This window comes from Asterias rubens, chromosome 2 (genome assembly GCF_902459465.1).
Source record: "Asterias rubens chromosome 2, eAstRub1.3, whole genome shotgun sequence".
Classification (NCBI taxonomy): Eukaryota; Metazoa; Echinodermata; class Asteroidea; order Forcipulatida; family Asteriidae; genus Asterias; species Asterias rubens.
The window spans coordinates 13,431,840-13,455,452 of record NC_047063.1 but is presented as its reverse complement, the minus strand read 5'-3'; the positions used below and the strand labels follow the sequence as shown (position 1 = coordinate 13,455,452).

At 38.2% G+C, this 23,613-nt stretch overlaps 1 protein-coding gene across 2 annotated transcripts; it reads left to right on the top strand.

The window, feature by feature from the left end:
• The first annotated feature begins 1,126 nt into the window (after nt 1-1,126).
• LOC117304977 (inter-alpha-trypsin inhibitor heavy chain H4-like) lies at nt 1,127-14,440 on the top strand. Of its 2 annotated transcripts, XM_033789651.1 has the most exons (17): nt 1,127-1,501; nt 3,633-3,792; nt 4,550-4,693; nt 5,452-5,663; nt 5,832-5,942; nt 6,517-6,655; nt 7,191-7,469; nt 7,709-7,994; nt 8,720-9,300; nt 10,153-10,384; nt 10,688-10,777; nt 11,397-11,459; nt 11,490-11,507; nt 12,130-12,252; nt 13,003-13,116; nt 13,356-13,721; nt 14,105-14,440. In XM_033789651.1, exons 2-17 carry the CDS (start codon nt 3,652-3,654, stop codon nt 14,269-14,271), a joined length of 3,066 nt encoding a protein of 1,021 aa, XP_033645542.1. In that variant the 5' UTR covers nt 1,127-1,501; nt 3,633-3,651; the 3' UTR covers nt 14,272-14,440. The 2 variants fall into 2 exon arrangements, with proteins under 2 accessions (XP_033645542.1, XP_033645534.1); XM_033789643.1 differs by having other exon boundaries at nt 1,128-1,501; nt 11,397-11,507.
• Nucleotides 14,441-23,613: the final 9,173 nt, after the last annotated feature.

Sequence of the window (23,613 nt, the reverse complement as noted above, 5' to 3'; positions counted from 1 at the left end):
GCCCATTTAAAGACAGGAAATACACTTAAAGGGAAGGTACACTTTTGGTAATTGTCAAATACCAGTGTTCTCACTTGGTGTATCTCAACATATGCATAAAATTACAAACCTGTGAAAATTTGAGCTCAATTGGTCATCGGAGTTGGGAGAAAATGATGAAAGAAAAAACACCCTTTTTGGACGAATTTGTGTGCTTTCAGATGGGAATAAAAGACTTCTATCTAGAAGTCTTTTATTATTTTAGTGAGAAATTACCTCTATTTCAAAATCTATGCTACTTCAGTGGGATCCGTTTCTCACAATGTTATAGACTATCAGCAGCTCTCCAATGCTTGTTACCGAGTCAGTTTTTAAGTTAATATTTGTTTTGAGTAATTACCAAACATGTACCTTCCCAGAAGAATATACGTCCACAATCACAAAAATATGGAAAAAGAGCTTAGCCACAGGATAATTATTGTTTTAAAGTTTATTTAAAGTTCCAGTGAAGTTTGGGATGGAGGCTCTTTAAAAAAAAGCACATAGTGGAAGAAAGTTATGATGACTGGTACGAAGGGTTTTTCAATTACCCTTTTGTACGGATATAATGGGTCAAGCTACGGGGGTGGGGTGGGGGTAATAATCATATGAGACAGGGAGTCTAGTACACACTGGGAGAGATTCGTCACCAACTCTTCAATCAAGGACAACATTCTTGGCTCTGGGAAATATTGCATCATTTCCACACATACTGTAACCTCCATGCATTTTGGGTTTTTTTTTTTGGGGGGGGTTCAATCTGAAACTCATAAACACAGTATCCTTGAACAACGATTGTTTGAAATTCCTCTTTTCTAAAACTGTTTACAAGAGACACATTTCATTTGTGATAAACATCAACTGACACCAAGTTATCATTTTCACGAGCGGCTATAGAATAACAACATCCAGAAGTAAACAATGGCGGGAGACCACGTCTTATGCAGGAGCGTAGGTCACTAATTCACCTAGCAGCTGCTGTTAAACCGATGCAGCAGGCGCAGAGGGTTACCAAGTGTATGGAGTGGTATTTTTTCAAGGCACCTACAGCCAACACTGACCAAGTAGAAGATCGTTTAGGATGCGAAGTGACTCGAGTAAAGTCTACGGGGGAAGACGCTGACTGACACGGGGTGGCACAACAGTGTGGCACCACGGACGAATGGTCGCTTGATGCGGAAGTTTCTAGGAAAATCCGGTGATTGAGTGGGCTGTTGATCAGTTTTTTTGTTTTGTTTTCTTCAGGCACAATCGAAAGATCAGACACCTTGCCGCCACTTGGAAAAGAAAACGTGGTACAAGGAAGAGAGAAGGGTTATATAAAGGAAACTATTTCTCTGGTTTAAGTCACTCTGGTCATCTGGGGCACTCAGTGAAGGAGCAAAGAGACAGGGTCTAGTTTTGTGTCAAGATTATTATTTCGATAGTACACATTGCTCAACGAGTTCGTGCATCTACTTCCTACCTCATCGGCATTAAAAAGGTAAGTTATATTTATTGGATTGATCGTCTAATGGTGTATTGGGGTGGTTTTAATTGTATGCTTGTTATTTGTTGTCTTTTTTTGTCTTTTTTCTTTTTGCTAGGGCCATGTCACACAATTAAAGGCAATTTACAGGTCCAGAAATCATCAAAGAGATATGTTCATGCACTTAAAACGTTGTTTTAAAAGGGACTCGTGTGTTACCAAAATGTTCCTATGACCATGGGTTGCCTCCGTGCAAAAATTCATGTGTAAGTTCGTATGGTGAATACTTTATTCGGAAGTTTTAAACATCATTGTTTAATTTTAGTCTTTAAAAAAGGCTTACCGGTCTTGAAAATCACACATTTTTCTGTCAAATATTGTTCTTGAAGTCAAGTCATATTCGAGAAAACGTTTGTTACAACCAACACTAACGAAAAATGTTTACATGCTGAAAACGTGTCTGTTTTCCACTACCAATTACCAGTTGATCACACAAAACTTAAACACTCTGCTGCCTACGACTATTTTGGCACTTCTAAGCAAAATTTAGTGACAAATTTTGCTAAACCTCCAAACGGTTAACCAGTAAAGACAACAAAGACTACTCTTTGTTGCTATACTAGTTCATTAATGGAGTTATGTTCAATGATCATCCATCACGATAATATATCAATTGTGTCTGCTTGTAAAAAAATATCAGCCCCTGGTTTTGGATTTTAGATGATGAATTCTTAGAGGATCAATCATGTGAAAGCAACCGAACTATTTATTCGTCATATGATTATGACCACGCGCCCGATTTATGAATCAAAACAACACCATGAAGAAATTAATTTTAAGTAATTAAATGACGTTGAATGTATGTTGGGAAAGAAACAGAGAACCCCAAAATAGTAAACAATTGAGTCCAATATAATCACATTAACACGAGCAGTTGTCGTAATACAAGAAATGTGATAACTAACTAATTTGTATCCATAAAACCAGAGCAAGGAAATGCTCTTTGATTAAAGTGTCAGCATTTTATCAGATTTTGTTCATGTTTAAGTGAATAATGTTTGTGAACATTTATATGGGGATTTCTGCATTCGGTTTAAACAATGGGGTCAAGTTTACTTTGCTATTTCCTTGCCACTATAGACAATTTTTTCAGGATGTTTGTTTAGATGAACTTCCCATCAAATGAACTCGGCAAACTTCCACAGGGTATAAACTCCAAGCTGGCAAACAGCCAATCTCTCTTATAATTATTATACAAACATTGGCTATGGTATACGTATTATAATTGTTATGAAACCATTAGTTCAGGCATGAGAATCTTCCGGTTTAAACCGGAATTCCGGTTTTTTTTTCCTTTAAAAATTGTGGTCTCCGAGTTCGATGTGAATTTGCTATAAAATTCGGGGGGTAGGTTTTTGGGGGTACATGTATACATTTGGATTTCTCTAATCCCTCTTCTCTAGTCAGACAATGTAAGTTTACCTTTGTAATTGTTATTATCGCGGATCCTCACACGTCGTTCATGAAACACCGGCACCTAAACAATAAAAATTGCCGTCCAGCAGCTGGCCCAATTTACGGCTTGTTGTCTTCCTAGCTGGCATCGCGCATGCATGCAGCAGCAGCGACAGATGTATAAACTTGCCTCATTCCTTGCTTCGTTTATAGTGGTACGGCTCAATAATGTTTGCGTGTAATGCGCTTGCTGGTGCAGCAAAGATAACACGTGTGGAGACTTTTGAAAGTCTACTGAAAAAACAATGCACGTGTTTGCACACCGTGTGTACTGTGTACTGTGATTGGGGGTTCGAACCCGCAATCTGGTAATTCCTGTAATTCCAAGTCACGCAGTTATTACCACTGGACCACGGTGTATGTATACAGGCATGGAACTTTTCAGCTGATCAGCTGTTTTCTTTTTGTTTTCTTTTCAAAACAGTGTCATAGAAAAACACTTTACAACAACGTTAAGTGTGACGGGCCATTTCCTTTTTGTTTTCTGCAATTAGAAAGTTGCATATTATAGGTGGAATAAAATTCTTACCAAAACCTGTCTCGAATTGCACTGATGTCCAACTTCCGTTATTTTTGTAAACCTGAGGAGCCACAGCCAATAATTTCTGTCAACGGGATTTGTTATTGCCAGGTGCCGGTCAAGACGAAACATGGCGTCCATGCTGACGTTGTTAACGGCAGTGATTGCCACCGGGCTGCTCTACAGTATCACCGGGTCCTCAGCAGCCCCTGCGGCCCTCGGCAGCCCGTCGTTCCTGGCGGTCATGAAGGAATTGGAGGAGTTTGTCCCGGTAAATACTTTCGAACTGTTGACCAAAACGTAGAGGGACAAATGTTGAGTATGTTTGTTGAAAGAAGCTCATTCTGAACCGGAGCGTGAGCCTCATCCATGTGGAGCTTCTGTGGGTGTAAACAATTGAATCTGTTAGGTGGAAAAATAGGAGTGTAAGGGGACATTTTGTGTGCAGATTGTACGCTCTGGGCTATAAAAGGCGTTTTTTTTTTTTCATGGATTTGGTTGGAAATATATTGCAAAAGTAGAACATGATTTACATGAAAGGACTAGTTAAAAATGACCATTCACGTGGGGTGCTTTATTCGATGTGCCTCTGTACTGAAAAATAGATCTTCTGTTGTTTCATGAGTGCCTCAATGCTTAGAGATTAAATCCACATGATGTGTTCATTATATACTGTAGTTCTGAATGTTTATAGTTTTAGGTGTGTTTTTTTAACGCAAAACGTTGGCATTTAAAGCTTGTCTCAGAAAGTGTGTAAACATTAAGTAAAAACGTGAAAATAAGGCCCTTTTCGAAACCACGACTTCTGCTTTGGATTCGGCTCTGGCTAGCCTGGCCCCGCGGTTGTTTTGAAAAAAAAAATCGCGCTTGATTTGCGTTGGCATTCAGGGCTCCAGACGCGTACATGGAGCTTGAAGCCGAATCCAAAAGCCGAAGTCGTGTTTTTGAAAAGGGCTTAATAATAATATGACAGATAAAAATTGCATTTAAACTCTGCAGCATTTTTTATTCTTTGAAATTGTTATTAGCGTGAAAGAAGAGATACGAGGAGGCCTCCCAGTTTGATTCCCACGATGAGCCCAACCACACTGGGCACGGTGGGGACCACATTGGGTACCAAGAGACACACCACAATGGGTACCAGGACGAGGCCAACACCCAAGGCGGACAAGGTGGGTCCTTTTATACCTCTATGGTGAAAACTGTCCGTGATGAGGCACTGGACAGTTTTTATAATAAAAAATTATTCCAAATAATTGTAAGCAAAACAAAAATACATTGTAACGGGCAATGTAAAGCTGTTGAAATGTTGTTTTTGTTTTAGAAAAAGGCCAATTTGTCACTAAAAAGACTCCAGCGGAAGCCTTTAATTTCTACCTGAAAGCGCACTAAGGAGTTTACAACGAAGGTGTTCTTCTTTCGTCATTTTCTTGCAACTTCGAAAACCAATTGATCACCCACTTCTCACAGGCTTGATAGAATTGGCAACTACCAAACGTGTCTGTCATAAAGAAGTGCCTTTTAAAGGAAAAAAAATAAAAAATAAAAACTTCGAAAGTTATTTGATTATGTGAGAATAATCAGTGTGTATGCCCTACAATAATGAACATGACAAGCGTTACTGTTAATAAAGTTTCTTAGATTGTGTTTTCATAGTAAAAAGTGATCAATTCTTCCTGTATCTACTTTTACATGGGATCAAAACACTAGATTCGATTCCTAAACGGAAATGTTCTAAACCGAAATACTCTGTCTTTAAGAATTATACTGTAGATTTCGAATCTTTAGCCCACCAACAAAATATAGTGAATTTGGCCAGACCAGTTGTTACCTAAATGAAACCTTAAGAAATGACTACAAACAACTAAAACGAACTGTTTAAAATTCGCCCTTTCCAAGAAAAGTGTTGACGTTGTTTTTTTCTGATCAGGTTGAAACTGCTGGCAAAGGCACTGATGGTAAAAGCTCAACCGACACCGACACTGCTCTGAGATTGAGGGGTCTGCGCGTGACGTCAACCATAACAGCCCGCTTCGCCAAGACAGTTGTGACATGTCACGTGACCAACCCAGCGAGTCAGGGTCAAGAGGTCAACTTTTACATCGAGCTCCCTAAAGAGGCGTTCATCTCGGGATTTCTGATGTGAGTTCAAGACATGAAACTAACTTCAGTACTTAAAGGGACATTCAAGGAGATGAAAATGTATTATAAAAAATGCGCATGTGATTTTTTGTGTGTTCCAGAAAGATATTGGATATAATTATATATAATGGGCCAAGTTATAAACAGTCTTCCACTTTCATCCAACAGTGAGACAGAGGGGAAAGTGTACCGTTCCAGGGTTGACGAGAAAGAGAAGGCGAAGGCGGCTTACGAGCAAGCCAAGCAACAGGGACAGACAACTGGGCATGTGTCACAGACGTGAGTACAAGTAGCGAATTGTTTCCATTAACTTTAATACTACATTTCAGCTGTCTGCCACAGAGCTTGGTCATACATTTAGAAACACACACAATATTGTATACGCCTGCAATCACATGGACCTCTTCGTCCCTCTTGTGTTTAAACTCTAACTTTGTTGCAAAGGCTCCTATTGGTTTTGACACGTTTTCCAACTGTGGACCTTTCCTGAACCGTGAACCGTGAACCCTATTGTCCTCTATTGTTTAAATGTGTATACCTCCTCACTTGTTCTCAAATTATGCATCCCTGTGGAGACATATTTTGTTTCTTTCCATTGTGCCTGCACTTAAGATTTCCCCTCAGACTTTGTACACAAACTTTCTTGTAGAGCATCCCGGTCTTTAGACTTTCCCTTTGGAGCACCTTTATCTGTTTCCCTTTTTTTTTTTTTTTTTTTTTTTTTTTCCTTTTTTTCCAGAAGGCGCCGCATAGAGAGCGTATACATAATGTATTACCTTTCTTCTGGGGTAGGCACAAAACTATACACGTCACTAATTGACTGAATTATTATTATTTGGCTATTTTGGTATAGGTCGGAAAAGAGGAATGACTTTACGGTGTCCATCAACGTTGCCGCCGAGGGCGCCCTTTCATTCAATCTGACCTACGAGGAGCTGCTAAAGCGCCACAATGGCTATTTCGAAAACGCCATTTCGATTTCACCTCGCCAGGTAAAATCCCAAGATACCATATATTCCAAGGCCGACAGAAAGGATTTTTAAACATCCTATTAACATTCTATGCACAACAACTTTCTTGTTTTTTTCCTTTCTTTACTTTCTTGATGACCGATTGAGCGCAAATTTTCACAAGTTTGTTATCTTATGCAAGTGTTGGGATACATCGAGTGAGAATCCTGGTCTTTAAGTATACTCTGCCTTTAAACCTTTTTCGACGACTTCAACTAGGTTGTATTTCACCATCATGACACAGTTGGAATTTATACAGTTACACTGTACATTCAATAATGTAAGGTTAAGTGTGCAGCGTGTAAAAATAAAAAAAATAAAAAGGCAACGCTCTTGTTTTATGCCCAAGAAAGTCATATTAACGTACCTGTAACTTCATACTTTGCCGTGCTCTGCGGGATTTGAGGCTATCCCTGCACCAAGTTAGGGCCGTTGCCTGGGCTCCAAACAGGGCGAGCTAGGACCGAGTAGGCATCATCGAGCTCCATGGTAATAATCTTGTTATTATTGGTTTCAGCTTGTAAAGCATCTCATTGTCAACGTTCACATCGAAGAACCTCAGGGCATCGACGAAGGTAAAATGGATTTCTTTTTGGAGCGGCCCAGCTCGACAGACTATGAGAAGGTTATAGTGCGCCCTCAATGGGCAGAGATGAAACAACTTCAACGTGACCGTGTCCACGTGCAGTTTCACCCAACCACTGAGGAACAAGAGCTCCTCGCATCCGATGGCGTGCTGGGTAAATTTATAGTGAGATATGACGTCATCCATGGAGAAAATGCTGGCAAAATTGAGGTTTGTTTCTGAAAATATTGAAATAAAAAATAATAAAAATCATAGTTATTATCTTTTTCAAATTTTGTTCCTTAGGTCAACTCAACCTGTGCTAATCTGAAAGTCGCAGTTACGTTCAGCACAAACAACAACAACAAAAGAACTTTAAAAAACTTGTAGAGTTAGGCCCAATCTAACACAAATTAATATTGAACTTTACGTAAAAGTTTGTTTTGTTTTACCGTGCTATTTTTAAACAGATTGTCAACGGCTATTTCGTGCACCACTTCTCCCCTGCTGGATTACGTCCAGTTAGTAAAAATGTGGTCTTCGTTCTGGACACCAGCGGATCCATGAGTGGTACCAAGATACGGCAAACGAAAGAAGCAATGGGGAAAATCCTGACGGAATTGCGCGAGCAAGACAACTTCGGATTGATAACGTTTGCGTCTCAGACCACAGTTTGGCGTGAGACCATGATGTCAGCGAATAAAGATAACATCGAGTTAGCCAAGGGAAAGATAAGTCAACTGAGAGCAAACGGAGGTTAGTAGATTTTTCTTTATCAGTCACTTTTCTGCGCGGAACACACCCCTTTATGAGGCCCAGGGGGTTGTTTTACCCCCGCAGTTACCCGTGCGTACTTTCACACTGTACCAGCAAATGTCCCTCATCCCAGGGGGGTTGCCCCCTACTCCAGAGCAGCCGGGTAAATTGTTCTCCAGGGTATGCCCACTGGGAGGGGTTAGGAGGCATTATTCGGCAGGGTTTCCCCGGGCAATATATTATTGTGAACGGGCTTAGTAGTGATCACCTTACTGTGCAAAAAAACATCCCAAGGCTGCAGCATTAAGCTTAGTATTGTGGTGTAACATTTGGAACGACGTGGTATACGGGTGTACACAGAAAACTGAAAGTGTTCAAGCTTGGGATTGATTTTGCGCTTAATTTTACAGTTTAGGCTCATTTATATTCGTACACATTTATCAAAAGCAAGATTCCTTTAGTAAAAAATAGTACTGGTCGTTCTTTGTGCACTTTGAACAACGCTCAAGTTCTTTGTTTTAATCCACAACCCTCTGCCTGTTTGTGTTATTGGTGAATAAGTAACTACCAACAAGTCAGGTTTGTAAATTCAATACCACAATAATAATGTGAAAGTGTTAAACGTTTCATTGACTACAGTGTCGTCTGTCCAATATTAAATGGTATCGGGCTAGTTTGTTGTTGTAAATTTGAATGTGAATTATTGTGTTGTTTATTCTATACAGGAACTGACTTACATGGAGGGATCGTAGCAGGTATTGATATGTTGGAAGACTTCAAACGTAACGAGCTCGGGTCTGACGGTGCTTTCCCACTCATCATCATGTTGACTGACGGGCAGCCAACCTCCGGTCGAATCACACACACTGACGGCATCGTTTCAGACATCAAATCGAGAATGGAAGGGAGATTTTCCCTGTTCTGCCTCGGTTTCGGCAACAATGTGGATTTCTCCTTCCTGGAAAAGCTCTCCCTTCAGAATCGCGGTCTCGCCAGGAAGATCTACGAGGATGCCGACGCAGGGCTGCAGCTGGTGGGGTTCTTCGACGAGGTAGCCACCCCTTTGTTGACTAATGTTGTCATCAAGTACGAAAACACCAACAACGCTATCCAGGTCAACAGCATTTCCCAGAGCGAGTTCCCTGTGTACTTTGACGGCACTGAGTTGGTTGTGGCAGGCAAGTTAACTACTCTGCTCGATGATACCGATGGTGAAGTTTCGCCAGAACCGGTGAGGATTATCTGCACAGTCCTTGCTACATCCTGGGAAGATGAAATTATACTTGAAACCGAAACTGAAGTCAAGGTAGGTGTAAGAAGTGTACTTACACAATTCTAATACATCTCGCCTAACAATTATACACTGCTTGTTAAACCAGTGGCTTGATTCCGGTCATGGGATCAGATAAAATAAGTTTACATGGATAACATGAGGGGCTAGGCCGTATCTCATGTCCTAGTGGGGCTGACCCTTGTGTAGGTCACTGTGACCCGGGAAATTAAAAAGGTACCCAGAATTTAAATCAAAACATCATTTTGTGGTAGTTACACTCCCGCATTTTTTTTTACATTGAAATCAATATAGCCCTATATAAAAAATGGCAATTGAGCACATCAGATCAATGGGCACTGTTTCGTCACATGTTTCTAAGTAAATCTTTAAAGTCAGTGGACACTATTGGTAATTGTCAAAGACTAGTCTTCATAGTTGGTGTATTTCAACATATGCATAAAATAACAAACCTGTGAAAATTATAGCTCAATCGGTCGTCGAAGTTGCGAGAAAGTAATGAAAGAAACAACACCCTTGTCTCACAAAATTGCGTGCTTTCTGATAATTGATTTCGATACCTCATATTCTAAATCTGAGGTCTCGAACTAAAATTCGTGGAAAATTACTTCTTTCTCGAATACTACGTCACTTCAGAGGGAGCTGTTTCTCACAATGTTTTAAACTATCAACCTCTCCCCATTACTCGTAATCAAGAAAGGTTTTATGATGATAATTATTTTGACCGATAGTGTCCACCGCCTTCAAATGCATTTGTTTTTCATGGCATCTTATTGCTGAGCGCCATGATAACTATAGTTGGAAAGACGCTATAGAAGTCCTCGTTGTAAATTAATTAATTTGGAACGAATGATTTTTCTCGTGCAGAATGAGACGGAGGGTATGTTGAGTCCACGATCCGTTGACGACTTTGCGCAGAGATTGTGGGCATTCTTGACCATTAAGGAACTTCTACGCAAGCGTAGTGCAGCCGACGGCGACGCCGAGAAGGCAAACCTGACGGAGAGGGCGCTAGAGCTGTCTCTCAAGTATCACTTTGTGACGCCACTGACGTCATTGGTGGTGGTGAAACCAGACGAAGAACCTATGATTGATGGAGGTAAGTATCGAAGCGAGGACATACGGGTACGGCTATTGGCTGTTGCTAAAGGTGTTGCTAAGTACGAACCACACTTAAACGCATGATGACGTGGAGACCTAGCCGTAGCCGTGGCTGTAGCCGCTAATCCGAAAACGGCCTAAATTCCAGGAATGAATTACTTCTGGTTGTCTTAGATCGTTCTCAATGTTTGCTCTGTTTAATATTAACCTTTTAAAATGATTTCTCATTATATTTATTCTCAGTAATGATATACTATTTTATTTGTTGATGGATTTTCTTAACGTTTTTGTTTCGGGTCAGGGCCAATTAGAATTCAGGACGAAAATTACCAGGATCAATTACCAAGCATACAACAAGTATCATCACAGGGGAGACATTTTTTGCAACCCGGTGAGTTTATTTATTTTATAATGATAATAATAATAATAATAATAATAATAATAATAATAATAATAATAATAATAATAATAATAATAATAATAATAAAACGGACATTTATATTGCGCAGTTTCCTATATAAATATACTCGTCTGCGCACTACAAGGAATTTTATTTATTTTATTTATTCTTCGCACAACACAATAACTCTTATAACAAGCAAAGACCGTCCAGTGAAAGGCAAAAGTGGAAACAAAACTGTCATCAAAAAAGAGTGCCCATAAAAGTGTTAAAGTTCATATGTAAGTACTAAACATTACACAGAAATCTTTAACTGGAAGTAAAAGTTAAAGCAAACGATGCCAGGTAAAAGCAATACACGATTTGTGAATGCTATTAAAGTTTGAAGTGAAATATTACTTAAAAAATGAACGACCATCACGTTTCAATTTTAAATGGAAAGAAAATTGATAAACAGATAGAAAATGTTTCCTCGAGTTCCAAATTTCAACACAAAAAAAACCATTTCTTGTTCGCAAGACGTCTTTGACTGACAAGCACGGTGAGAGACTTGTTCATTTGTTGATCTTGTTTTCATCATGTGTCTTCCTCAATTTGTTTGCATTGCTAGGCCCAATCGGTCGGCCCTACAGACAAAAAAATTACGGCTCAATTAGTCGGGGGATCCCTGTTTCGACACCGCGACGCCACCGTCCTGTGTTGCCTACGTCTAGACCACGGCGTAAGTAACTTGAATTTCTTCTTGATTTTATAAATAAGTTCCTTTGATACTGTTCCGTTCGTCATCTTCAAAACTCCTTCCTCGTTTTTTATTGTCGTTTCATTATCATCTTATTGTTTACATCCTCTTTAAATTGTAAGTTTGTTGCTTGTCTCTTTTGTTCTGAATCCTTTTGTTTTGTCTTTCTTACTTTCCCACCATTCGCTATCATTCGAGAGGTTTTTTTTCCGTCATGTCTTTCGTTTTGTATTATTTTGTCAGGCATTTCAAAACAAGCCTTTATGGCTTCTTGTTGGTTTGTAAAATTTAACGATCTCTGCGACCTAATAAACTTGAATGTACTTTTTTTTTTCCAGGGAATAGTGAATTGTGAAATACTAACTCGGGAGAGAAGAATTTAGGTTTTGTAATCCCCCAGGGGCGCAACATTTCAAAGTGTTTTTCTACGTATATAACCATTTGTATACTGACCGTGGCGTTTGTATCAGTGTTATCTCCTTTTGAAACTCATTATAGAAAGAAGAAAATAAATGAAATTTAGACAGTGAACTAAATATTAATACAAAATCAACTTACAATGATTATAATCAAGGTATGATGTATTGTTGTTTTTTCTTCACAGGAACACACAGTGTCTTCATGCCTACAATGATGATGCGTACAACGACTACAACGGTTCCAACTACGCATACAACGGTTCCAACTACGCATATAACACGCACCACGCTCCCAGCTTCGACAAGAGGTGAGTATGTTAGTATGGTGTATAGGCTAGGTAGCAGCTAGCAGGACATTCTGTGGTGTCCCCACCCCCCCCCCCTTCCACCCCTCCACCCACCCCGGATATTCTGTCCTCCGTATTGGGTAGAAATGACAGCGCCCTCAATTATTTTACCGGATTTAGTGACAATCACCGGGGACTTTTTCTAATTGACAGAAGACGACCATTAAACCGTCTTCGTCCAACCAAATTAAACAATATTATGTTCGTCTAAAGCAATGACTCATGTCAATACAAGGATTTTTGTCCTTCTTTAAAGCTATTTATTTACTGAAATTTATAAACGAAAATGCGTAAATTGCCAAATTTTTGCCAACAGTAGCTGGGGTCCATCTCTCGAGAGTTTGCATAAAATACAATACAATACAGACATAGTTTACTTCTGAAGCAGTCGGGTAGAATGCAAGCAATGAGATGAATGCATTCAGAAAAGGTATACATGAACAAGATGAAAGTAATCGGGACTGCGGTGTACAGAATTTTGGCTGATATATCGGTAACAGATCAAGGTTTAGAACATAACAAACAATTTAACTCATCAAGCAGCACAATACGAACAACTTTATGGAGGTCATCCTGTGAGGCAAACAAATCAAGTTTATTATTACAAATATTACCTTTTTGAAAGGTGATCTCATCTCTCATGCAGTCCTCAAATTACAGAGAGTTCTTCTTTGTCTCCAAATCTTTTCACCCTTTTTCTCCACACCATAGTGGACGAGAATGCTAATTTCTTGGTGCGTGATGGACAGACCAACGTCACAATGTGCTTTGATGTCATCGCGGTGCCTGGAGATAATCTGATTCTGCTGACATATCCTTTTAACGGTGAGTTAATGTTATTCATTAGCGTACAAAATTGCATGTTTTCGTTCCACAAAATGTTTGCAACCTGGCCATCTTTACTTGAGATTCGGTGGAATTTTAAATAAATGTTTATTTTCTTGTCAACGTGTTGAAAAGGATAAAATTGGCTGAGCAAAATACGTACAGCTTTCGGTTGATGTTTCCTATTCTTTACAAACTGGTAAAAGTCCTTAGCTTACTTGAATTCTTTCGTGTTTCAGATTTGGAAGTCAAGGCTCAAGTAGCAAGTGCGTTGAACAGTCACTCAGGGAATGGCCCCGCCCCGCTAATTATCGAACAACTCTTCGTGAAAGTTGGCAGTCAACACATCGTTGTCTCCACAAAACAAATATCGTCTGCAAATGGCACATTCTCAGTCCCTTGGGTTGGCAACCATATTCGGTTAGACGGCGGTTTGGTTATATCGGTGTCTCAAGATGGTGCCCGTCTGACCCTCCAGCCAAGTGCAAACATCAGCCTCGTTGTGACAAAGCATGTAGGGCGCCACCAAGAGGATAAAGCCGATTATTTGGGATTCAGCACGGACAGTGGTGAAGGGTTTAATGACTCTGTAGGAGGTTTGATTGGTAAGTCAACGTTATCATAATACGGTGTCAAAGAAGAGAGCAGAACAGAATTTAGTACGAGTAAAACATACTAACATCAAAATTAGAGTAATGTTATGCAATTTTACTAAAATTTCAACTGTTTTTTTAACTGATAATTGGAAATTACACCAGCTGAAAATAAAACCAACGTTACTTTTTCTTAAATCAAAGCTGTATAAAGTGATGCTTTTCGTTCGATGGGCAAACTCGTGCGGTATTTCTGTCAACTTGGTCAGCTATATGCAACATTTCTCACTGAATAATTTTAGTGCTTTTTATACCATTATTTTATGTGTATAAAGCTAAATCGTTTATCGTGGTGATTGAAGTTAAAGTTCTTGCAAACTATCTTCCTCAATTAGGTTCCTTCGTTGGCAAAGAAATCCGCCTCACCAAAGACAGTGGAGATATCAAAGGTTACATCCGCATTGCAAGTAAGAAACGACAAGAGGTCACACTAGAGGTCATGCGGGACATTCGGGAAGACACAGCTAAGTCATGTTGGTATTCTGGCAGTAAATCGGCTTGAAGAAAAATTATGTTAGGTTAAAGGTCAGGCCAGTGCAGGCTTGGTTAAGATACAACAAATCATTGTTTAATAGTCTGAAAGTTTATGTGAAGTCCATAGTTGAAATGTTGTTCTTCTGTGTTTCCCTCTCAAATGAAGTCGTTTATTGAGAAAACTGTATTGATAACATTAAAAGATCAACAGCTGATTTGGATTGTTACAACCAAAGTTAAAGGTAGTGGACACTATTGGTAATTACTCAAAATAATTGTTAGCATAAACCTTTTCTTGGTGACGAGTAATGGGGAGAGGTTGATGGTATAAAACGTTGTGATAAACGGCTCGATCTGAAGTGACATAGTTTTCGAGAACGAAGTAATTTTCCACGAATTTTATTTCGAGACCTCAGATTTAAAACTTGAGGTCTCGAAATCAACCATCCAAACGCACACAACTTCGTGTGACAAGGGTTATTTTTCTTTCATTATTATCTCGCAACTTCGATGACCGATTTTGTCAGCTTATAGAGGCTACTTTAAATACTCGCCTATAATACACTTGTCTATAATGGATTATTAAAAATAAACTTAATAGTCAACTAATTTGTTTTTTTAAAGAGCACGAATATGTTATAGTCGATACAAACAAAAATATCATGCGCTGGTTGAATGATTACAATATACTGTGGTTGTTATAGTTTGCCATATTGTAAATAGATGAATTTCGTTAACATTTTAGTCATAGAGAGATTGGTAATATTGGTACAGCAGAAAGGAGAACAATAGTAAAAAGAACTGACATTATTCCAATCTCAATTATGAAGTGTTGTTTGAATGTCATATGTATAAGGACTATACAGGTGTTTGTTTAATGTAGTTGTCTGTAGAGACGTTTACGAAACTTATGAATTGTTATATACTTATTACGGTGAGGAATCATCTTGCCTTTCAAATCCTTCAGTGGGACAAATCCTTCCACCAAGTATTGATCGTTGGGGAAAATACTGGTCCTTTCAGGGAAGGGTATAATATAAACTAAGAACATTTTTAATCAGGCAAAATAGCACAGAAATGTTGGCAAAGGGATGTTTACATACATGTAATTTTGTCCTCTTTTCATCACTTCAACACATCGAAAGAAACAATGACCATTCTTGAGCTCATTCAGCCATGAATTCATGGACATCTTTCATTGTCAAACAACACTTAGGAAACATATCATCCCACATCCCAGTCACTATGTAAAGAGATCCTTTTTGTAGCATTGTATAAATGATTACATTATTAGTATGTATGTACGTAGTATGTTTTCGCAGTGAGTGCGCGCGGTTGTTTGTTTGTTATCAACTAATTTTGCCTGGCACTCCTTATTAATTAACGTATAGTGTTGTCTTTTGAGCGAGAATGTTGTTAATAATAAAATAGTCGGTGAGATGATGTATTGATAGTGAAGAGTACACTCATTTTAATTGTAAAGTTTAGGGTTTGGTATTGGATTAACCAAAACTTTTTTTTGTATCAAGTTGAAGAAAAAAAACTGTATTCGAAGACCTACTCGAGGGCTACAAGTTCATTATTTGTTTTGTGTCAGTGACCAATGTTTGAAAACGCAAGGGGCGGGTTGCCGAAAATGGTTGGCATACAAGTTTGCTCCAAGTTATGAGTTTGACCATAACTCCTGAACTTCCTGGCATATCCCTGCATCCGAATATCAAAGTTTAATGGCGGATTCGACACTCCTTCAACTGGAAATGATTAGTAAGGACGTTTCGAACGCTCATCAACAGCCACCCCATTGGAATTTGTGTACACAGAAATGTCAATCACAAGTTTAATTGAGGTCAATTTAGCTATGCTTATTAATGTGAACAAGTTCTACGTACCATCGGAAAGCCCCTTTCTATGGCTCCCTTCCCATACTCATTGCATTGCTGTTTCCATGGGCCAGGAATTGGGCTTTTATTTCCTCCACAAAACTAACGCACTGGGATTGCGCTGTACACAGCGTGTCACACATATGCCGGCGGAAAATGGTTTGACTTGCGGTGAATTTGACAATAACTCCGGTACTAAGCATGCTAGAGAAATACAGTTTACCTGACATTTCCTGGCATATCCCTGCGTCCAAACCAAAAAGTTTGAGTGCGGCTACGTCACTTCTTCAAACTGGAACAAACAAGTTAGTTAGGACGCTTCGAAATCTCCTCAACAGCCTCCCCAATAGGGTCTTCGTAAACAGAGCTGTCAAAGAGAAAAACACAAAATATTTATTCAGGTAAATTCCCCCTTCTCCGATTTAATGTTCAATCTGAACAAGAGTTATACCTCTCCATCACCAATGATTCCACTGTTAATTTCCACACAAAAATGGACTCTTTCAAACTACTGGTTCAAGGTTAACATTGTATAATGTATTTTTATTTTATTTGTTTTGCTGTTAATGTTATTGATTTCCAGCGTGTTTGTAATATGAGGAGTGGTTCTTCAGTGTAAATAAATAATTTCCTCCGTGGAAAAAAAACCCAGATCATGTTTACCTTTCGGCAAGTACATTTCCAGTGCCTTTTTCTCGTACAATGTTTATTCAGTGAAGATTTCGTAGGCGGCGGGCCAGCGTACCGCGCAACTTGCAATGACAATGTATAGACCAACTCAACCAAAGCTTTGGGCACAAATCTAACGTGACAATTTAATGCTACCCTTCCTTGCAGAACATAATGAAGTCTTACCGATGGCTTGGAATTTGTTGTTTGCCGAGTAGGCCTACTCTGTTATTTGATTTTAGACCGTTTGGGGTCTACACCCGAATAAACTATGCATGGTGAGATTATGCGAGTGTACACACAGATTTTGATGGTGATCAAAACATGTCAAATTAAAACATATAATAATTTTGCCTTGAGTGAGAATGTTGTTTTATAAAAGAATGTTGGTAATTAAAATATACAGTCGGTGAAATGATATTTTGATAATGAAGGGGCAATCATTGTAAACGTTTATAGTTAAATTTAAGGTTAGTAATGGATTTAAAATTTTATACAATTGAAAAGAAAAACTGTGTCACTTCAGAGGGAGCCGTTCCTCACAATGTTTTATTTTATCAACTTCTCCCCCATTATACTCGTCACCAAGGTTTTATGCTAGTAATTGTTTTGAGTAATTAACAATAGTGTCCACTGCCTTTTAAATTGCGCCTATTTGTATTCTTGAACTGAAGCAAAAAAAAATCATGAATTGGGACAGTTATACATTAACAAGTTCATTCAGTACATTCCTTTGTACTGGGGTGGGGTTTACTGTGGAATGCGGTCATCACCTGTATAGGATATTCATTGTTAAGCAACAAGGAGTTTAGCCCCGGCGTCTTCGAGGTAGTCGTTGTATAGTTCATTCAACTGTCATTCAGATAGACGAGTCGCGCGCAGCAGGGCGGACGTCTGTACTTCAGCGTAGGATGGACATCGCGTTTTCTGATGAACTTTTGATAGTGTATCATAATTCTAACAATGGTCGAAATTATGTGCATTCAGAATTATCTCGGCAAATATCTGTTGGGACTAATTGTGATTTTTTTTTTCTTCTGAGGATTTAACAAGATCTGAAGGACAAGAACTGTATCAACCTTGTGGATTATATTTGTCACTGGCCAGTTGGTTTACGAAAACCACAGTGCAAAATTAACATGACGGTTTGAGGCCTTTATCATGAGATTCACAGAAATAACTTTGTTCCGTCAACGAACTTTGAAAACCAGTAAGTCGGTGTATAGTTGCAGTATGAGCAGAGCCGCCAGTGAGTTGCCGTCGACTAAAGACGAACACTGTTCCAGTAACTTTTTGGAGGTAAGGCTATTAAGTTACACATTTTCACCAATTTCTCCGAAAAGGCATACTCGTTGGATTAATATAATAAAATAATTGTCTTCTGTTTCATAGCGTGTGAAAACAATGTTTTGATCGTGAAATGACATTGTTAATTATAACTGTATCAGTGTGGTTAAGGAATGTTGATATGATTGATACGACTCTTTAGGATCAGAGTAAAAGGTTTGCTGACGTTTTTTTAATATATATTATCACTGAAGAGTGAAAACGTTCAAATTTTATTGTAACGAACCAAAAAATATGTATTTCAATCAATGGGAATTAACGGCGATACAAAGTTTGGTTGAATGACTTTGTTAACCAATAGAGGGCGCAAATGTGCTCTATTGGTAGTCGCACTGATACACACTTCATGGATGTAAAAAGGCATAACTTTTGGGATTATTTTGTCGTACAATGAATTAGTCTCAATCTCGTCGTCACACCTGGTATGTAAATTACTTGTACACATTTATACAAATAATTCACTATGTTGTTTTCAATCTTCAGCTCTACATCTAGGTGAGATTGATAATAAATCAGTGAAAAGCGTAGTATTTCTGGCTGGGTTAGGCGGTCGGGTCTATTTGTTGCGGCATTTTTCTGTGTTGGTCTCTAAAAGTTGACACGTTTCGAAAACGACGAGAGAGTAAATCCAACATTTTGGGTGGAGAAAGCGAGTGAGGAGACCCGCTCATGGTGCCAGTTTAATTAACAATACCTAGAGAGGCGGTAGGTTGGTGAGTAGGATTTTAGAATGTTATTTCGGATAAAAATTCGGTAACAATTGTTTGACAAATAAATTGCACATGACATGTGCGCTGACACAGTGTATGGATTAGTATAACTACTGTTCAATGCATGCTTTAAAAAATGTGAACAAGGGTGGATGGTCATGACATGACATACGAATTTATAAGATTTATGGATCCATTTGTGTACTAAATTTTCTGTAGCTGGTGAACAAAGCTATCTGCAGAGTGCAGTAATTTTGAGCCTACCTGTACCAGTACCACTGTGAGCAACCCAAAACAACTAGGTGTCAAAGCTTGTATCAATTGTCTCTGAATTTGTATAAAGAACTCTAGATTATCATGAATGCCTGTAACCAAGATTGAAATTACATTGTAATGTTGAACTGGGCATTAATTCAAGGTCTGACCCATCCACTTTGTTCTTCAGGTTCTGTCAACAAATCAAACAATATATCGTAAGAGGTCCTGTTTTCAAGGTGTCCCTAAAATCGTGGCAAATCTTTTACCTCTCTGTGCGCAATGTAAACAGTCCCTAGATAAAATTTGTGTGGTTTTCTTTGCCAAGCAAAGAGTCTCCTCTCCCTTGACCAAAACTTAGAAACACATAAGGCTCCACTGGTTTGTTGCACTTGTAATGCAAAAAGTTTGGTATTTTAGGCATTTCTACAAGGTACAAAAATATGTCATAATGTTGAGTCAGGCCATATAAAAAAAAATTGCTCATCGAAAAAGTTGCATCAAACACTATTTCAATTCACAATTCATGATGATCAAATCTTGTGACTGAACATTCTGCTGACTATTCTGGAAATAAAATACAAAGGCTTAAAGAAGCCATGTGCCTTATCATTTTGTAATATTTTTGGAGTTTTTTTTTATAACCCTCATATCAATATTATTATTAATATTGAAATATAAACATGGGCTAGGTGATTCAATTATCACTGTTTATTTTACGCTTTATTATAAATATTTTTTGTTTTTAAAGAAGAAAAAAAATTATATAAAAATCAGATTTGAAAGCCAACAATTATTCACACTTTTTATTTAATTTTTATTTTTTTGTATCTTTTGGAAATTACTATGGTAATATTTAAAATGGCATAAAAAAACATTTTGAATAAAATGAAGACAACTGCTGTCTATAGAGTCATACACACAGTCTCACAGACCACTTGTATTCACTGCGGATGTTTCTTGAATGAGTGGCTTCACTGGGAAACCATACTTTCTCATTTGCCTTGAAAACAGGAAAAACTCGAAACACATGGGACCAGTTGAAGTCATCGAAGATCAGTGAGTGGTGTGAAAATTTCAATGTTCATCAAGTTTTAATATAAGTTTGCATACTTATAAACAAATGAAGGTAATTATATTAGGGCATCAGTTGACATATATGGCATCATAATTTTTTTTCCCAATTCAAAGAAAAAGCCATAATACCAGGAAAACTGGTAAGAGGAGGATAATATTATTATGTTTGGTTTGCGGTAACACCATCATACTTGCCAGGTAGAGTTTCTCTGAGAAGTAGATACACACATGGTGTTACCACAAACCAAATACATATTGATACCTCACCGTATGCAATGCCTCAAAACACATAAATCAAAAATAATTCGCCCTCCTCCACAAACCCACACTAATAGCTTAAGAATATCAATCTTGCCCAATGCTTGCCACTTATTAAACCAAATTCAAAAGATATTCCCCTGCTTTTTGTCCCTCTTTTGTTGTTCCTGGTTTGCGTATCAACTACAGATTTGTTAAGCCTCCTTTGTTCATGTGTTTCGCAACCTTCCAGTACTTACAAAACTGTAACCATTAGGTGTGTATTAATTGTTGGTCATCGCCCTTATAAGTGTTGGTGAATAAAGAACTCTGTCACTGTATTTTGATTTATTTTTTTTAAGGGGGGGGGGGGCCTTTTGCCTTTCTGTAAACATTTTTACAAATTTATCTCTTTTCTTTACTGTAAGTTGTACCTAGATAAAATGTTAATTTTTTTTAACTGACATTTTAGTTTTAAAATTGCATTGAGTTGAATCGGAAACTGTTATGTGGTTGCCCTGGTAACAGCTGACCCCCAAAATTGTGTGTTTTTTCCAACACTATGACGCCAGGCAAATATTTTGGTAAAAACGTGGGGGAGGACACGTTTCTTCCCTAAACTGTGCTAAAATGATAGCCAAATTACCCCCATCTAAATTTTTGCATTGTTGATGAACTTTGTTTGATGTCTGTTTTGTTCTGGTAGGAGGACCACGATTGGGGACGACTATTGACTGCGGCAGACCCAGCTCACAGCAGCCAGGACCCAACACCCAGCGGTGGGCCAATTGAACAGATAGATGAGACTGTGAGCTGATGGCCACCATGAAGAAATTGTGATATGGTAGCAGTTGACTATCTTTGGATATGTGGATGTCAATGGAGGTCACCAAAGGACCAAGGTAAAAGCAACTTTGCACTATATCCGACCTCCACTTTGACAGTTTGTCTGATGACATTCACTGCATTTAAAAATGGACTTCATTTCCATTTCTGTGGTGTTTTGTGATCTCTCAAGCAACTTGCAGCAAATAAACTCATATTTTTCACACTCGACAAATAAATGAATTGAATGAAATTGAGTTTTCAGAACATAAAACTCATTTTGGTGGTTCAGGAAATAAAAAGACTTTTCATTACATGAAATATCATACAATAAGATTGAAAGTCAAATTATTGATGGATTTAAGTGGAGGTCGGATAACGCAAGTTGAATTTCAAGACCAAGACAAGATCAAGACAAGCTGAAGACTTCAAAGAGTAAGAGAAGAGCTAACCCGTTCTCTTGCAGAGTCCCACCCCTAGTACTTCCCCTTCCCCCCACGATGTTCGTCAATCTTGTTGATGTTGTCCTTACTTGTATAGCTTTTCTGGTGACGTCACACTGTCTTGGCATTTCTTGAGTTGCATATTGGTCGAAGCCAATGATGCTTTTTAATTAGGAGACTAGTCTTACTGGACATTTTTGCAGTTGTTAATACTTCAAGTCGTCAGTTGTCATGTTCATTGTATGTAATTGTCATCGTTTCATTTAAAAATAAATTAAAATACCGTTATGTTTATATGAGGAGTACAAAATACCATTACAAAAAAATCATTAAAGCAAAAAGCATTAAGTTAAAGCAAAAGCATTAAAACTAATAAGTAGATAATTAAAAAAAAACATTTAAAAAGATTTAGACAAATTTGTTATTATGACCCCTTGGTTGGTGCTTTATGCTCTTAAGGTTGACCATAAAACCCTGCACCATTTTAAAGTGTTTTTAAGAGATTTAACTGTGCAGTAAAATATTTCAGTCCGATTTTTCATTTGACGATTAATGTTTGACGTGGGAGTGTTAATATATATAGTTTAGACATGTGTGCTAAATACATGTTTACACATTCCTATGATCAGCACTACATCAATTCTGAATGATACATTTTCAGCTAAGCATGACCACGAATAACCTAAATTCTTTGAATACACAAATTCAAATAAAAACATAGCTGTGATCTTTACTTATCTAGATCAACATCTAGGTTTTAAAGTAGTCAAAACGTAAATCAATACATTTGATCAATGTACTTGATTTAGACATTGTGTCATCCTTGCTGCTGTGCTTTGCAATGTGGGTCCCCGAAACACTAAAGCATTAATGTTTTCTAAAAAGTATGGTAGTCAGTACTACAGTTGGCAATCACATTCACTTAATGATTAGTGTTTGGTTAAGGAGTGATAAATAGATAATTTATACCAGCTAAAGTTTTATTACTTTTTTGCTAATAACAACATAAAATTAATTGTGAATGTATGCGTTTTCAACTAAGAATGGCAAAATTAAGTCACTCAAAAATGAAAATAATAAGACAACAAAATGCAGCTGTAACCTTTCCTTCTCTGTCATGTCAAAAAGAGAAGGGGTTGGTTCCTGTTCCAATCACATAAATGTTTAAAACCCAATACCAGCAATTGCGAGCGCTGTTGTAAAGTAAGAAACACAAACTAGGGACAACAATAAACAATGGACAATGGACAAAAAAGAAGAAAAGGAGGGTGCAACGGATGGAGAAAGGGGAAGATCATCAGTTGGAGATAAGACGTCAGTGATGTTTAGGTGCGTATGAATGTTAAGACAGTAAAAGGAGTAAAGTATCTAAAGTGTTGCCCTGGAGATAAAGACTAAATTATAACTCTAACACACTCTTTCATCAGCAGGTTCACTGACATTAGGTTAATTATAAGGTGTGACTGGCGTTTGTCTTATAGTCTTGGTTCCTAGATGTTCACTCATTTCTTTTATTGTATTTTCATGCTAGGTTTTAAGGGCAGAAATTAAAAGTCCCTAAACGAAAAAAAATGTTTCATTTCTGAACCAAGAACTCAAAACTGCACCATCACAAGTAAACACTGAGTTGACGCTGAAGACTCTCCCTTTGATGTCCCTGATGAGTGACTGGAGGTCAGTGAGGTCAACTCCTTGCAGCAAAGGTCAAGTTTAACAGGTCAAGTATCAGTGTAAGTGTCAAGAGTAATAAGAAAACCAGCAATCCCTTTTCTCAACAGCTTCTTACCATTTCTTTTTGCAGCTTTTAATTACCTCCTGCAGCCACTAACCCGTTTCATGTAGAGCGCTAAACAGGGCCTTTTTCACAGGCTCCAAACGTTTAGTTTTGTAAAGTCTGTGACCGGTTATTGCTAAACTAGTTGTTGTG